The 17,564-nt window shown below is 36.2% G+C and overlaps 4 protein-coding genes across 5 annotated transcripts; 1 reads left to right on the top strand and 3 right to left on the bottom strand.

Annotated features, from left to right (window-relative positions):
- Positions 1 to 228: 228 nt before the first annotated feature.
- LOC116164887 (peptidyl-alpha-hydroxyglycine alpha-amidating lyase 2-like) lies at positions 229 to 2,655 on the top strand (the record flags this gene model as incomplete). Its single annotated transcript, XM_031479136.1, has 5 exons — positions 229 to 672; positions 719 to 920; positions 973 to 1,158; positions 1,236 to 1,354; positions 2,489 to 2,655. Coding segments are annotated over 5 exons (1,065 nt in total), but the record flags the coding sequence as incomplete, so codon positions are not given.
- Positions 2,656 to 5,566: 2,911 nt separating this feature from the next.
- Positions 5,567 to 6,744, bottom strand: LOC116164770. Of its 2 annotated transcripts, none has more exons than XR_004143986.1 (4): positions 6,584 to 6,744; positions 6,318 to 6,536; positions 5,970 to 6,273; positions 5,567 to 5,919 (listed from the first exon to the last, which is right to left on the bottom strand). XR_004143986.1 is itself a non-coding variant. In XM_031478992.1 (4 exons), exons 2-4 carry the CDS (start codon positions 6,495 to 6,497, stop codon positions 5,818 to 5,820), a joined length of 579 nt encoding a protein of 192 aa, XP_031334852.1. In that variant the 5' UTR covers positions 6,498 to 6,536; positions 6,584 to 6,744; the 3' UTR covers positions 5,567 to 5,817. The 2 variants fall into 2 exon arrangements, 1 of the variants encoding a protein (XP_031334852.1); XM_031478992.1 differs by having other exon boundaries at positions 5,970 to 6,266.
- Positions 6,745 to 10,701: 3,957 nt separating this feature from the next.
- LOC116164580 (circadian clock-controlled protein-like) lies at positions 10,702 to 11,706 on the bottom strand. The gene is made up of 5 exons (XM_031478773.1): positions 11,598 to 11,706; positions 11,466 to 11,549; positions 11,267 to 11,414; positions 11,083 to 11,216; positions 10,702 to 11,029 (listed from the first exon to the last, which is right to left on the bottom strand). The coding sequence occupies exons 1-5, from the start codon at positions 11,683 to 11,685 to the stop codon at positions 10,722 to 10,724; spliced, it is 762 nt and encodes a 253-aa protein (XP_031334633.1). The 5' UTR covers positions 11,686 to 11,706; the 3' UTR covers positions 10,702 to 10,721.
- A 1,151-nt stretch (positions 11,707 to 12,857) lies between these two features.
- Positions 12,858 to 13,975, bottom strand: LOC116164941 (protein takeout-like). The gene is made up of 5 exons (XM_031479202.1): positions 13,840 to 13,975; positions 13,700 to 13,783; positions 13,496 to 13,643; positions 13,314 to 13,447; positions 12,858 to 13,266 (listed from the first exon to the last, which is right to left on the bottom strand). Exons 1-5 carry the CDS (start codon positions 13,898 to 13,900, stop codon positions 12,962 to 12,964), a joined length of 732 nt encoding a protein of 243 aa, XP_031335062.1. The 5' UTR covers positions 13,901 to 13,975; the 3' UTR covers positions 12,858 to 12,961.
- Between the last annotated feature and the right edge of the window lie 3,589 nt (positions 13,976 to 17,564).

The raw sequence follows: 17,564 nt of genomic DNA, 5'->3' as shown, positions 1-17,564 counted from the left end.
GTCTACCGGCCAACTCATCACTTTGATCGCTAACACTGTCTGGAATTATCTTGGTAATGTTTTGGTACAACTTCTTTTTGAACAAAATTGCTACTTCTGCTTCTTTTTTCTGTCCTCCTTTGTAAACCATTTTGTAGTCTCCTGCGCCAAACTCTTCCATTATATTTTCTAGTTTTCCTTTTCTGATCATTGTTCTTGTATTCCAGGTACCTAGCCTTAACATGAATTGTTTCCTACCATCTTTGCTCTCACACTCATGGAGTAGTGCTCTCCCGGAAATCAGAAGGTGAGCATTTTACTCCGGAGCATTTCTTCTCAGGAACTGTTACAATACAGAAGAGTATCCTAACCGTTAGATTCTCCCTTGGAAATATTCCGTCCGTAACATTTACACTACAATCTTCCTTGTTATATTTAATCCAATGTAAATACATTATAGTCTCACCTACTAATCACCGTTTCTTCTCTTCTAGTACCTTTGATTACAATAATAACTACCGCCACCAAAAATTGGGACCAATAACTTCTCACACGGTTTTAACCCTAGACCCTCAAACTGGACGCGTCCTGAAAAAATGGGGAAAAGACATATTCTACATGCCACACGGACTTACAATCGACCACCACAACAACATGTGGATAACAGACGTGGCCAGACATCAGGCGTTCAAGGTAAGTCGGCAATAGCATGACAATTTACATTTGCAATTGAATTTAGTTTTGCCCCGACATGGACGAACCGCAGTTGATTTTTGGACAGAATTTCGAACCGGGAGACGACAAAGATCACCTTTGCAAACCGACCTCAGTTGCTGTTGCTTCCACCGGTGAAATATTCATCGCCGACGGTTACTGCAACAGCCGAATTTTAAAGTTTACGGCGTTGGGGCGTCTTATGAGAACAATACCCAGTGGAAATGGTTCATTGTTTAACAGAGAGATAGTGGAGCTTACATAAACTGATTTTTTTAGAATGTCTCTCTCTGTCCGTTCCTCATCATACGGCGTTAATAGAGTCTTTGGACCGAATTTGTGTCGCCGATAGAGAAAATAAAAGAGTGGTTTGTCCTTCTGCAGAGCTTAGTGAGAGATCTTTGACGCAGCCGCTTACAATTCAAACTCCAGATATGGGTCGAATTTTTGGAATAGCGGCAGTAGGTAGGTAAATTCGTCTACAGAAATTGACCTAAATTTACCTAAATTGACTTAACTGCGATAATATATTTTCATTGCAGGTGAAATTATTTATGCAGTTAATGGACCATCATTACCTTTCGATATGCAGCTTCCGGTCCAGGGATTTATTATTAGCGCCGAAAATGAAACAGTGATCGGGGATTGGGGTCCATTTGAGGTGGGTAAGGGGTAAATGTACACAAATTGAAATTGTATATAGACTTTGAATATAAAATATTTTATATTCAAAGATGGAGATGAATTGCGTTTGCATGTTCAATTCCAGTGACGACGTTACGTATTATGGGCTGCCTAACCCTCAGTGTGTTTTGCAATACCTTTTTCTTTCACATTCTACCATTGTGTATCGTTTCGTAGCCTACATCTGGTAGGGTCGATGATTTAGTTTCATTTTTAGCCTTTTACACCATTAAAATGCTATTGCAACGGACTACCAACGCGCACGTGCACTTTCTGTAGGTGATGGATTCTACGTACTTCTTTCTTCTTACGCAAACTACATTTTCTTGTTTACCGATACCCATCACGTTCCCCTTTTTGGTGTTCCTCTTCGCATTTACCTTCCACCGTCTGAAGTTATTGCAACATTTCTTTCAGTTCCTGCACACTACTCTCGTCAGAAAACCTAATAGAAGTTATTCCTCTCCCTCCAAGACTAAGTACCTTCTACATGTCAACAAAACACACTTTCAAACTTCTCCCTTTCTCCAAGCATCTTTTTCCAGTTATTTTGACCACCGTAATTGCGGTTCTTGTGTATATTTGGAGGATAATACATCAAGCAGTCAACTCTTTCAACCCTTCTTTCATTTCAAAAGATCCACTGACATGCTGTCTATACTCTTGCAGCCTAGCCATCCATCATAAGCAACTATCTCTGCTACAGAAGTACCCACATCACTTTCTGCATCCACCTACATTTCTAATGGCTGTTTGCTGGCGTTGTACAGATCTTTCATGTATTGCTGCCATCTTGATTGACCCTTTTATTAAAAAAAAAATCTCTGCCGGGTTTCACATGCTTTACATCGAATTAACATAAAAACATATAAATCTGACATACATATATTAACGAAAATCAGATTCCTTATGTAACAGTGTCTCAAAATTGCTACTTAAGCAACTTTCACAGTCGTGATATATGAAAATAAGTCCAGTAAACATACATTCGAAAAATAAACTAAGAAGTGACACAGTTTAACAATTTTCCACACTTAGAACTTTCGTGCTAAATGTAAACACTGTCAATGTATGTATATTCGAAAGTAATTGTCGCATTTTTTGTTTACAGAAATTTCAAAATCCGCACGCTATAGCGGCGTCGCCCAACACATCGTCGCTTTACGTTGTCGAAATTGGGCCCAACAAAGTTTGGAAATTTAATTTGGTACGTGGAAAACAATAAGGAGGATAACGTAATCTTCTGCCCATAGTATATTATTAATATTATACAAATTTGAAGGACAAGTAATTTATTGTAATAACTGTACTAGCGGACAGCTCTTATTTTTTAGGAAAATAAAGGTCATTCTAAAATACATAAATAAAGATTTGTAAGTAGTAAATAGAAATGTTCAAAATTATTTTGTATTTTATTTATTATTCAGACAATAAATGTTTGTTTAATATTCTTGCACATGCATGCATAGTAGGAGCAAAATTTTGTGCAAAAGTAATCTTGAGGGATTAGTGACAGTAACAATGAAACGAAATTTAATAATTAATGTTTAGATGCACATTCTGGTTCTTGTACCATATTTTATGGTCATCACTCATTATACTAATTATCATACGCTTTGTTTTGAATATGGGAGTATATAATGCCCTAATACTCAATTCTACACAATGACTTTATTATAAATTTTAAAAACAATTAATATTCTCCAAGGATGGTAAATAACATATAGATTTTGATAAGTAACCGTACGGTGAATCGCATACGATTTTCAGTAGGAGAATTTTTTTTACTCAGCTTGCATTCGGAAACTCGACTTTTTTCTGCTCTTATTCAATACCACTGTTCCTTCAACTCGTAGAAATCGATTGGCGAAGGTTTGACATCGCTGCCTTAGTCCAGCCGACAGATAGTATCAGATAGCAAAAGGTCGGAAGTTAAGGAATTTTTGGGATGTTGTTTAGGGATGGTTTTTTAACATTTTCTCAAGTTTTCAACCTTGAGACCCTTTGCGAAAAGAGGGGGACTGCAAAATGTTTGACTGTCTTCGCGATTTTTCTCAATAATTTTTTCCTACGACAAAAGCATCTACCTACATCTATAGAGCACTAAATTTCCAAAAATGTTGACTAAAGGATTTGTGTAGGTATGTCAATTACCGAGATATGGCGCTTCGAAGAAACGTCATTTTTCAAAATACACAAAAAATATCTAAAAATTATAATTTTCAAACGAGTAGATACCCATATGCTCATCGAGATCTATCAGTATCGAAGGTTGTTAGATGTTTTCCTTCCCCTGCAAGTTTACTGAGTTACTTAGGTATCTAGGTACCTATTATAATAGTACTTTATAGTAAGTCAATGCCAGTGTAGGTGTTTTTTCTGATTCTAAGCATACCGGGTGATTGCATAAGCAACCAAGGTCGTGTTCTCCTCAGCGACCATGGTGAGCATAGCACAATACCAGTCCTTGGGCAAATGATGAAAATAAAAGCGCATTCTACGTAGCTAAAAAACAATAGCGACCTTTGTTATATCCTTAAGACCATGTGTACCAATTTTCAAAGCAATCGAAGGTTTCTATACAGGAAGACAGACGGACGGACAGACAAACAGACAGCAATTATAAACGCACCAGGATTGTTAATAAACAGAGTAGTCAAGGAGGATAAACAATAAACATGCAATAAAAATTGGTGAAATTAGTCAACAGTGATGATGATCGAAAATAAATTAATATAATAAATACATAAATAATATAATAAAATAAAGCTATAGATGGTGAAATAGTGATACAGATTACAGATACAGCAGCATTTGTTTCTCGGTGGTTCTCTTAAATCAAACTTCATTTAAAGTTATACCAGTTACGTTGGTCGCAAACTTTCGATTTGATCAACTTTCAAGAAATCCGTTCATTTTAGATATATAGGGATGCAAGTAGTCGCAAACTGTACTTATTTTTCAGTATAGAATTCATTGGTAAAGGCAACAGATGTTAGATTCTGTCGGGTTAACTTCATAAAAGGAAATCTATTTTGTTTAGTTTAGATGTATGGTAACTTGGTAACTTTGATATATTTTTTTTCGAAATCGTGGTAAAACCTTCATTTTCATCCCTAGGACATTTCAGTGACAGTGGCACTAACATTAAATCTGACTACCTTTCCTGCCTCGCTTGTTACTTTACCAGACTCCTGCCAAAACTGACACATTAATACTAATATATACCTAGTTTTATTTTATAGGAGATGTTAAATTTACATTTTAGTAGGTTTGAATCAGTAGGCCAAGTGTCTTTTTAACCGTAAGGGTAGTGGTCTTAATTTAACAAGGATAGATACAGTGAAATAAATTATTGTGCATTCCAATGACATCTGTCATTCTTATTAAAAATGGGACGCGGACTACGATATAAAATGAAGTTCAGAACAGAATACAATATGGCTTCCATGGAAACGACGGGAGAACCTAAGCTTGATATTTTGGACGTATATACTAAATACCTAGAGAATTTTCAAAAGTTTTATAATGATTTCTATGACTTCTGCTATAAAATACAGTTTTGTATTACACACGACGATAAAGGGAAACTAACCATCTCGTGAAATTTAATTCACTCAATCGTGAAAACATTCCTTTGTCGTCCTGTATAATAAACGATGTCAGAGGTTGTCAAATCACCATCAAATTTCCGCGTTATAGAACTCTACAAGCTAACAAGCTTAGCTTGTAGAGTACATTATGTGCCACATGGCAGATAATGAACGTCTGTGGTAACTCGGTTCGTATTTTTCATGTACCCAAATCCCCACATTAGAGGAACAATGAATTTTAAGTAGACTTGATGGCATCTTACAAGGAATTTAATGGTAATGGAACCGACAAAATAACTGGGAAGCGTATGGAGGAACTTGCGGGAAACCTGAGAGCAATTTGAGAGAGGCTTACGATGAAATTGAAAGAAGCGTAAGGAGTTATGATTCGGATTTTGGGAGGAACTTAAGGAAAATATGAACGAAACATGCGAGTAAACTTAAACATGAAAGAAAGTGCTGGAGAGGAAACTTGGCAAAGGGGGCGAAAGGATCCTGCAAGCCACTTAAGAAGAGCTCTTCGGAAGAATAGACGCTTTGATTTCCGGCTGGTAAATTTGGTTACATGTAAAACAACTTGTACGAATTTAATTGAAACGGTTTTAATATACGTGATAAAAATGGGCCATTTTTTACATAAAATACCAAACGGAACACACTGGCGATCAAAATCAGTGATGCTACATGAAACTGGCATTACTTGCGTCAATACCAGTTGCCATTATCTACAAAATTAAAGTATGCATAGAGTAATAACATCACTTTCAAATTTTAATCGCCAGCTGCCTTTTGTGTGCGTTAATCAAAATTATCCACTTTTACACTTGTGTCACCCTTATTGCAAAAATCAATTGAGCTTTTTATTTTTTAAATCCGCATCTTCCTCAGCTAGCCGTTTTTGTATGGCATAACTTTCGCTGAGTTTCTTAGCCAGCTGCGGTAGTACTCTCTGAAAGCGACAAGTTAGATAGCGATACCCAATAGAGAGACACAAATTACAGTTTGTGGCACGGGAAAGCTGGATGTACTGGCGTAATTTCTAGATCTTCTCTTGTCGTCACAAACGATGATTCTTGGAATATTATTTTCGGCTATTCCACATACAATCACTTTCGGTAGCATGTCTTCGTTAAAGTTTTCTCGAGGTCTCGGCGATATCAAATCCTGAAATCGACTGGCCTGGTCGATAAGAAAGCGAATTTTGTCGGTTTTTGCGTCAAATATGCTCAACTGGTCGCTTAATTGTTTGTTCTTCTCCTCTAATTGTTTGGTTTCTAATTCGGTCATTTTTTCTTTCTGCGGGCTTTGTGCTTTTTACCTGACAGTGTATTTCGTTTAAGTACCCACCTTCAATAGTAATGCAATTTCTGTTTTCAAATCGTATATAGTTTTTGAAGTATCCATTGCCTGCCGTTCTGCATCTTCCAGTTCCTGTGCGGATAAGTCAGGATTATAGCCCAAAAGGGCTTTGGTTTCTTCGGATGTAGGTAGCATTTTCCGCTGACTATTATATAGCACTATACACATAAGTTGTCACTAGGTAATTAGTTGAGTGGAGTCGCTGTTCTGAAGAGCTTTATTAGTTATTACTAAACCTGAACTTTGTCACTTACCATTCAACGCATACATTGGAGCTTGCAAAAGTTATGATCACGCAAAATTTGTTCCAAGGAGATGATTCTCCATGTTCAAATGAATGTCGGTAGTCAAAAACTAGAAATGTAATTTTTATAAAACCGTTTCCAAAACAAAAATTATAACAGCTTCACACTTTGATTCAAATCACAGGCATATGAATTCGTTTTTGAATCAGATTATTTGCTGTCATATAGTTATAGGGACTTATGGGGCATTTACATGAGTCAATTTTCGCCGTCGCTTCACAAATTTCCTCACAAAGCCGCATCGCCAACCCATTTACACAGTTGACTAAAATCGCAAGCGAATAAGCCAAAAACACAACTTTATGCGGCGGGCGATCGTCTGCAGCTGACCATTTTCACGGTCGATTTTAGTCACCAGCCGCATGCTGCCCGTCCTCGCACGGCCAAAGTCGGATGCTAGTCTACTTTGGAATGCTTACGGCCTAGCCGAATTGACATTTAGACGGTCGATTTTTGCCGTGCGGCGTTGTCGTACGGCCAAAATCGACCCGTGTAAACCCCCTATTACTGTCATTGGTTGAATCGAACAGCCTCACCTCTTTTGAGAATACCATGAGCTACCTCTATCGCCCGAAAAACGAGGCTTTGGAATTGGGTCAGATTCTACTAACAAGTGGGAATAGTGGGAAAGCATCATTCGTTGAATTTCGTTCAACGATGTCATGCAGTGCAAAATCTATGTCAGTCGTAAAGTAAAGTCGTAAAATTTTCAGTCACGAAAGAAATTAAGCCACGAGCGAGAAATCATCTCCATAGAGTTACCGTCAAGCTGCGGACGAAGATTTTCACAGAATTTCCAAGGAAGAAAGCAAGAAGGTTGAAAATTTCCACGGCGGAACTTCACCAGAGAATTCTGTGGCCGGTCCGTGCAGACTACAGCTGTAAAGCCATGTATTGCCATATTAAAGAATCAGTTAGTGAGAAGTATGTAATAAAATAATTTCCATTTGGATTGAAAGCCGTGACCAGAAGGCATCTAAAACTTATGGTTCTCAAACATTAAACGTTGTCGTTTAATCGCGTCATATTATGCCCAGGGCCGGATTTAGCACGAGGTCATATGGGCCCGGGCCCATATCGGCAAATTTGTGGGGGCAGCAAAAAAATTAAATTTGGGAAATAATTCCACAGTATTATCGTGGAAAAATATCATAACCTCTTAAGAAATTGAAGTTAAAAGTAATCATGAAATATGCAGTAACATAACCTCACATTTCGACGAAATTATGTCAACTTTGTACTAAGATTGTGTAAAATTTAGGGCTTCTCCCGCAATTTATTATTTAAAACGCTTAATTAATTATCGATCGTACCTGGGGGGGCTTAATAACATCACGTAATCGTTAGATTCTCTGAATTCTCTGAGATACTATTCAGTGGTTAGAGATATTATACTTTGTTTCAATAACAGTTTATAAATCTCATAATCAATATGACAAAGGTTTTTACTACCATTTAAATCAATCTGAGCAGATTAGGAGAAAGAAAATTGTATTAACACTTTTCTGTAATGAGTAAAAAATAAAAATATAAAATGCTTTTAATTGGTTGGGAGGGGAGCGGCGATTTGGGGGGCCCATAGGCGCAAATTATGTAGGCCCCCCCCCCTGATTATGGCCACTTTTCATAGTTATAGTTTTTGTGGACACCGAGTGCAGTGGAATTTAGACCCGCGCATGAAATTTCTATAGTTCGATATATTTTAGTTGTACAGAGTGTTTAATAAAATACAAGTCATTTTCTTTTAGCACCCGAGAGTGATTCATTATACATTGAACTATTTCAGTTAAATACAGTTGAATATTTTCTACCAATGCAAAGTATGTTTGCGAATGAATCAGGTTTGACAATTTACTTTACAAAATTGTTTCTCCTCAAACCCCATAATGGTTGTTAAACGCACGCAATCGCAGTTAATATGCAGAAAATCCGCGTTAAAAGTATACATGTTACTTTTACCCTTGCACAACTTGCGGTTTAATCAGCAACCGAAAAAGTGGAAGGTATATAATAATGGTACCATTTCAAAGGTCTTTTCACGAATAAAATTTGAGTGGGAAAACAATTTTGTAAAAATTTAAGTTTCTGAGAAAAATGGCAAAATGTCAATTTTCAGGAATTCGAACTCTTATAAAAAGGATTCCCACTGATCCCTCGAAGTAATAACCCTTCGGAAATTGTTTGTTAAGGTCTCTGGAAACTTGGCGCAAAATTTGGTGCTTGGATCCGGCTGATAAATATCTTTTCCCAATAAGGCAAGGTATTCGTGTTTTATGACAACGGAACGTCGTCGGACATTTGTATGTACCTGTACGGGAAGGAGGGTGGGGAGTTTTCAAGGTAGTTACGATAGGCATATGCATTTATAATAACATTGACAAATTGTGTAATTTAAATAATCACATTACTCTGTGTTAATAATTAATTGAGTTGATTTGGTGGAAAGGAATGTCGCAATTGTGCTCACTTGTGTATTGGACGATTTTTTTTACGATTACCAGTGGTGGATCATGTTCTATAAGGATCCTGACCAAACGACAGCTTGTAATTTTGGAATATAAACTTTCAAACCGCACCATTTCATAAAAATCCATCACAGATGGTACCTTGTAAACACAAGGTGTCATAATTTTCACCTGTTAGTTGAAATGTACATAGATCCATTATAAAACCTATACAAATACATGTAAAATTGTCGGTTATGTATCGATTTCCCTGGAAAAATGTCTCAACGCATTACCAAGCGTAAACAAAAAACATATTTATGACTTATGATATCGTTTCAAGTGTATTTATATCAAAATTAAGATATACAGGGTTAGTCGCGTATTTTTTAAGAAAACAGTTTCGACATATGAAAACCTACATTTTATAGAAAAATGCGTCTCAACACATAGGTTGGACGAAACAAAAGTATTTTGGCGCATCATTACAACCATTTATGGGGCGGAATGCAAAGTTGATGACGGAAATAAAAGAAATAAATCGAGAACAAAAATAGATCAAATTTACGTAACCATCTCACAAAGAAGAGGAAAGAGAACAATGCCAATGAAGAAAAAGACCAAGGAAAATAAACGAAAACGGATTACACGACTCTCACAGTCGGTTGTAACTAGTGGATCTGTGATAACCGAATAGACCAACTAGGAAAAAAAGTTAAAAATCTAGAAAAAACAATCAAACGAATAGTAAAAGAGGAATAATGTTCGGTGAGGCAAAAAGATCATGTACATGAATGTTAGAGGCGCACTTTATTACATATATCGGAAAATTATAAATTTGACAAGAAATAAAACGAAACACCACCATTGGGAAATGTGTCTTATTTTTCACATATAAGAGTATTATTTAAGTTAGATGGAGTAAGTGTGGCGCTTCTTTAATTTTGATATTTGAAACGCAAGGCAAAGAGTAGGGTTTGGTAAAACGAACGAAAGAACGCAATCTGTATCGAACCGGTGACCCCATTGTTATTACCTTTGGAAGAAAGTTGCCTATTGTTTATGTTGGGTAGTGCTGGGCGGTATTAGGAATCCCCCTTATCCTCTTTATCACCTTATTAGTAATTCCAATAGTGTTTGATACAATTTGCCTGCCAGCACAACCGGAATTGTTTTTGAATTTATCATATACAATCAGAAAACGCAGAAAGTATAGATAGTTATTACAACCGGGAATGCACCTTATTGAGACATTTACGAGACAGAAAAAAATGCTCATGTAGTTCCGTTGTCAGGTGATAGATGAAAGAAGTCCAGGATTTTTTTGTCTGTAGTAAAACAACGAAACGTGTACGACAAAAGTCAAGTGCATGGTAGGGGTGGCCAAAATGAGAATAATTACACTCTCAAATTTAATAATCGTTTCAATAGCTTCATTTAAAAAAATTGAGCATATAGGCGGTACCGCAACTTCGTTGTGTTACGCAAAAAAGTTGATAGTTTCCAAGTTGTTGTACACAAAAAATCATAAAATGTGGTATTTTGAATGTCGCGTAGCAAACCTCAGATTCAGATTTGGCACCCCAAAAATTACCCCATAACTTTTTAGCGAGGAAGTACAAGTATCTATCAAAATAATTTATTCAGTTAATATCAAATATTTCTTTTATCGAATATTTGGAAAAAACTTTGTTCGATATATCTTTAACGCTATTGGATATATTGTCTTGAAGTTCGTCAGTGAACGTCTCGATAAACGTTTTGGAGTTCTCGTTCAAAAAATTATCGACCTTTTTATTGTATTCATCGTTGCCTTTTACAATCTCACCCAACTGAATTAAAACGGGCTGGCCCCAGACAATTGAAGTTTTAACATCGGTCACTCTCATATACTCTTCATTGTCCTTTGTATATTTTTCGCAGATCATGGTAACGGTCAGCCCTACGTTTCCTAAAAAGAGTATGTAAGATAAAGTTGAACAACAAGAATGTGTTTTACTTTACCTACGATTCCGTTTCCTTCTCCTCGAGCGTCGATTTCTTCACCCAAGAGATTCCCTTTTAAAGTGTAATTGCCATATAGACGTAGCTCGGGATGGAACGTTTCCAAGGACATTTCACATTTATCCAAATTGACTCTAGTAAAGAGAATTTCAGGTTTTGAACGTACAATCGATACCATACCCACCTAAACTGCTTCACATTCAATTTGGGTAAATGTCCCACCTTGTTATCTTCATATCGTTGATAAATGTTCATAGGTCCGGGTTTGGGCAGTATCTCTGTTGTGCCTACGTGCAGGGGATCAATACTATCAATACCCAACTCCTTTAAACCTTCAATAATAGATGCCACAATATGCACTCAGCTCAAACCTGTCCGCTTACCGTTCCCTAAATTCGCTATCGCATATTCTGCACTGGATTTCAGACAGGATTCGTCTTCCAGCTTGCATTTTTTGAAAATGCTCGCTAAAATCATAAAAACTTTAATAATGACATTTACAGCAATGCACTCACGTAAAGATGCTGATGAAGTTATGCCAGTTACACCAAGTGCAACAAGTGCACATATTTGCAAATGGAATTGCATTTTAGATGTGCACATTTGTTTACAAAGCAGAAGTTTATATACGTACCTATATTGCACTTTAATTCGTGATTACATGTAAATCACCTTCAGGGAAGAGAATCATTTGCGTCATTTATAAATCATAACGGAAATGGTACTCACAAAACCGCGCTTCTGCTTCATAGGCATTAGGGGTGAAGATGCCTTACTTAATCCATATATCACAGAGCGAAAGCTATCCGGTAACCAGTTTTCTGTAAAAATGGGAAGTTTTGAAAACTTGGATAAGTAATTAAACAATTATAAATGTATCTCTTTGGAAACGAGTTTTCTTTTATAATTATGAATGATATTCAGGTTCGTGGTCATCGAGTTAATAATTTAGAAGTCGTTAAATTTTTTCGTATTGCAGAGACGAATTTCTTTAATTTTTCTTGGTTAAAATGTTGAAAGATTTTCCAATTTTTTATACAACAATTAAGTATTCTCCACTCTATTACAATGCACAACCTGTCTCCATTTGTGGTTTCTCCCTGATATGAAAACAACTTGAGTTTAAAAATGATACTAAACCTCAAACTCAACTCAAACTGGTTATTTACTACATGCTACATGTAACAAGCCTATTGAAAATGGGTCAAATCGAGACCTACACTGAGATTTTTCATTTGTCGATCAGACATCTTCCGATATATCGCACAAAAACGATTTTATTTTGAATACTAAAAGTCCAAGGTGAGTAATTTATTCTGTTTTTTAAATGCGAAACAAGGCTATGTGCCTACTGCCTAAGAGAAAAGGGAACCACAGAACATATATGGCGGTTGGGTCGTTTTAAATACTACCCTAATGCTTTTTTTCTTATTTTTTTAAGATTGGTGTCTGATCTCTCATACCCATACCGATAGTCGTCAATGTGTATAATAAACAATGCAAAATCCAAAAAAAATAAGCCGCAATCATATTCTCCTTCCTACTAACCCCAAAATGTATACTGCAAACCTTAAAACACCTCCACTCCCAAATCAACTGGTTTGTTGGTTGGGCCGCTGTTGATTACTCCGCACCTCTTACGACATGCAGTGTCTTTGCAGTAGGGATATTCTTTCCCGACCTTACACAGGCATAAAAAATTCAAGTACAAGATCTATTCATTTTGGTTATAATTGGTTTAATTAATAGTAAAAAATGAATGCATTGATCTCTTTTTTATTAATTTCCACTGTATGCACGAGGGTGCAACGAAGTTTAAAAATACTGTAACGAACTTATGTTTTACAATTTTCAGTACCTACAGTAAGCATAGTTAAAGTTAACTGATGTCAAAAATCTCATTCACAGCATACTTAGAGAACACCTTGTTGGACCAATCTTCAAATAAAGATTCCAGTAAAACTTGAAAGTCACCTTTTGCAGTTTCCAAAATGTCATTCGAGTTATCGTTTACTTTTTTATCCAGATCTCGATTGCGTTGCTCGTCATCTTTGAAAACATTACCATAGTGTAGTACCATGGTTCCCCAATTTACTAAAACTTTCACGTCCGTTACTTTTATATACTCTTTGCCATTGTCTTTATTTCTATTACAAGTCAAAGTGACCCCGATGGTAGTATTCGCTATAAATAATAAACAATAAAAATAAATAAAGAATAATACTGCATACTCGAAGTGCCATTTGCTGTTTCACCTCCGTTAATATCGAAACCGAACAGTTCTCCTTTTATAAAGAAGTCACCACTACAGAACAGGCTGGGATAAAACGTTTCTAAGTTTATCTCGCATGGATCCAAATTTATCCTGCAAGTAGTGCCAGAATACAAAAAGATGTCACCATTTTGTACATACTTGAATTGGTTCACTGTCAATTTCGTCAAATGGTTAATTTTGGTGTTGGAGTAGTTTTGGTACATGCTCACGGGGCCATCACTTGCTTGTACCACTAGGTCTTCTAAGGATAACGGATCAATAGGTGGCATTTGCAATTCCGGAAGACCTGCATTCAAGAAAAGTAAATGGATCTTTACCGCCCTGTTGTAGCTCAAAGCTCACCGTTTCCCATTTTGGCAATGGCGTACTCAACACTTGATGCTAGGCAACCCGTGTCATTTATTCTGCACCTCTTCAAGATGTCGGCTTAAAATAAGAAAGAGAAATTTGACTGATTTGTGTAGTTTATGGGAGGTACTCACGTAAAGGGTTGCATAAAACCAAAGCGATCAAATAAAATGCAAGAGGGATGCGAATTTGCATGTTAATTCGAAACTTGTCTAGCGTGATTGCTCTGAGATATGCTACTTTTATGCGTTGAATAATTAAAAAATGAGGAAATGCCTATAATTTTAACATGATAGTACTACAATGTTAATTATAGCATATTGCCACGTAGGGCCGGCTCACGGCAAAAGTTACGTATAAGCAAGCCTTAAAATGTGAGCCCTTCCCTCCGAGGAAACCCTGAATAATGGGAACTTTTGGCAAGCAGGTTTTTAAAAATACAAGGTCCCTGATAAGTCTGGAAACTGTCGATTAAAGAAAAAAAAATGCAAGATATCGAAATATGTTTAATACAACAGTTTTGGAGTTCTTCAATGTCTAGTAGGCAGTAATAATTTTAATTGCACAGGGTTGCTCATAAAGGCGCGGCACATAAAAATTGCATTTTTTTAAATAGAACACCTTGTATATTATTCAATATTTCAATTCTTCTCTCAATTTTAAGCAGAATTTGTAATAAGCATAATGTACCTAAATTCAATCGTTTCCGGGTTATCGGGTTTTGAAAATGAACACAATTGCATCTTAGGTACATTATGCTTCTTACAAATTATGCTATGCCTTTATGACCAACCCTGTATAATTAAAATTACTACTGCCCAGTAGACATTAAAGATCCTCGAATCATTTGTATAAAACTTTTTTTGATACGTCTGTAGGGCGTTATAGACGTCGTGATTCGTGGATTGCTTAAGTGTGATCTTTTGGTGTTAAAAATATAAAACGTCCATACTCCGGCGGTCATTAAACTTTAGTGTATTTTTTTCACCCCTTTTTGTAATAACCGCCTACACCTAAAGCCGGCCCTGTTGCTACGCCACGATAATTATTGTGCATTGTAGACGTACTTAATTATAGGTGTTTGCATAGTGTTCAAAGTACCGCACCTGTTTTTTGTCAAAAATCGTATGAAAAGCTTTACTTTTTTTGCAATTTTTACTATGCGTTTCGATGGCCTTTAGTCCGAACTATGAACAATGCATCAATTTTTGAGTGACAGTAAATAGTGAATGTTAATTATGGGTTATTAAGGATCATTATATAAAAAATTCGTGTTCAACATGTTTTGAAAGTGTCTTTTTTTAACTTGTTCACTGCAAATTCATGCAAAAAGGATCACTAGTTGTACAAATAACTATTAATTTCCGAATGTTTATTCTTAACATTTTTTTAATAACCCAAATATCCTCTTGAGAGCCAGCCATACATATTTGCTCTTAAAAGTTTAACTTCGCCTCAAAATCAGTAAATAATAACCCTGAATTGGTGTTCCAATGTTAGTACTATACTGACAAATGATCTGGCCCGTATATAGAGTTCTCAACCAGTAAAAATGTGCTAACACGCTCTCCATCGTCACAATGTTGTATTTGTGCACCCATGTCCCTTTCCATCCTGTTTCCTATTTTTCTCTTCTCTTCGATTACAACCCGTCAGTATGACCGTATCCATTCCTTTCATATGTTTCTGCTTATTCTTTCCAAGTTTGTTTTGCATTCTTTTACCAACTCGCTTTCCCTTTCGCTCCTTTCCTCGAACTTTACGGCCCTGCATCACGACGCTATATCCTTATATTCTCCATTATTGTTGCTTCCTCTAATATACAATTTGGTGTCCTTCTGTTTAGCCCTAATATCTATTTATATTTTTTTTAGATTCCTTTAAGTTTATCCTAAGCGTATTTGCCCCATTATTTCATTGTATTTGGTAGCATAAATATTTAACTTTTCTTACTTCTTCTATTCTTTCAAATCTCCACTTTATTCCATTTTCAGTCCACTGCCCTTCCCAAATCTCATTATCTTAGCCTTTCCTGCATTCCTTTCCTTTCCCAATACCTCTCTATTCTTCCCATCATTTCTTTTATGTTCTACCTTTGTTGTCATTATCACTGCATCGTCCGCGTATGCCAGATACCATATCTTTCTTCTTTCCATTACGTTCCCTCCACTTTACCCATGTAGAAATTAAACAGGTCGCTAACTTTTGAAGAATTATCGACAGTGCTGTGGCAAATTGAGGCCTACTCAAATCCCGACCGTTTTGTGCAGTACCGGAGAATGCAAGGACTTATTGGTACTTATCCACTCCCACAACGACTGTCTTTCCTGCTGGCGGCTCAAGATGTTCATTTGGAACAGATTCCCACGTCCGCCAAAATTTAGGAACCATAAACGTAAAAATAACCAGGAAGAGAATAAGTTAAGGTTAATTTTGTTTAGAAGTAAAAATTCCGGTATACTTCCCTTATCAAATAGCGGAATGCGAGGCGGAAGTGGAAGTGAAAAAATTTGCCGAATTTCCGCGGAAGCGGAAGCAGAGGTTTGTATAAATAAAGTATAAATGTGTTCGAAAGTAAGTATATTCCATGAGTTCGTTTCAGGCAAAATATTTTTAACAGGCTCTAGAAGGTACGGCAATAAATGGAACTTTAATTGAGTTCTTTTTTGTGGTTTCTGCCCCACCCCTGAATTGGCCAACAAGTTGCCTAGAGGCGCCACATTGTGCACTACTAAACTACAGACACAGGGTTTTTATTCCGGCACGAACCCTAATTTTAAGCTTTTGGATTTTCAATGGAAATAGACTATTTTTTTATTCGTTTTCAAAATTTCTATTCAAGAAAGTTCCTGTTCAGGAAATTATGTTTTCAATTTTTATTCTCAGTAGATTTTGATTGATCCATATGACTCTCTAACTTGGAATAAAAACAGTAAATCAAATATGCCGTCATTGACTATTTTTTAAATGGCGACCCTAATTTTTTTGTGAGTATAATATCTATAACAAGCTACACATGCGTGCTAAATCTCAAATTTGTATTTCTTGTCTAATTTTCCGACAAACGGTGAACATCAGTAAAATTAATCTCGCTCAAATGCGTCGAATGTGATGTTACACGTTTTATAACTTACTTGCCATTGTGATAAGACGTTAAAATGGTACGTCAGTTCGACAAAAAACCTTTGGCATGCCACTTTTGTTAAATATCTTCTAAATGACAAGAAAATGCATTTGAAAATTAAGGTACACATACGTAACTTGAGATACTCTGTAAGAGCATTGAAGAGTCATAGAGGGGTGCAGTTAAATAGTCGATGACGTTATATCTCAAATTTGGTACCTCCCGTATAAAACTTTATTACATCAAAAAGAGCACAGTTTAAAATACTAATCGACGTGTGCGGGCATATTTCCGAAAAAAAAACCTTTGATTTACTTCATTTATACTTATGGACTCATCGTGTATATTACTGTGTAAACAAAGCCATGTAGACGTTATTGCCGTTTAAACACCAAAAATGATGGGACGCCCTGTATATGAGAATTTTTCAATTTATTAAGCCTGAGGGACTATTGACGTATAAACACAAGGTTGGTTTTATTTTACCTGAATTTGTTGTCTCAGTGGCTATTTTTCCTTTGAGAATTGTTCTCTTTTTTTCTTGTTTAAATGTGTTTAAAATGTATCACTTGTCATTCATTCAATTTAGATACGGTAGGATGGAGGAATATTATCAGGTGAAAATTAATTAACGCGCGTGTTTTACCGCTGTTAAAAGATAACGGAAATGCACTGCATTGGCGTTTGCCTATTTTTCCAAAAAGAAAGAGACCTACTATTCGAGTTCTTATTTCT

This window comes from Photinus pyralis, unplaced genomic scaffold (genome assembly GCF_008802855.1).
Source record: "Photinus pyralis isolate 1611_PpyrPB1 unplaced genomic scaffold, Ppyr1.3 Ppyr1.4_LG2, whole genome shotgun sequence".
Lineage (NCBI taxonomy): Eukaryota > Metazoa > Arthropoda > Insecta > Coleoptera > Lampyridae > Photinus > Photinus pyralis.
The sequence above is the reverse complement of the archived record's forward strand: the minus strand, read 5'-3'. Positions and strand labels throughout refer to the sequence as shown.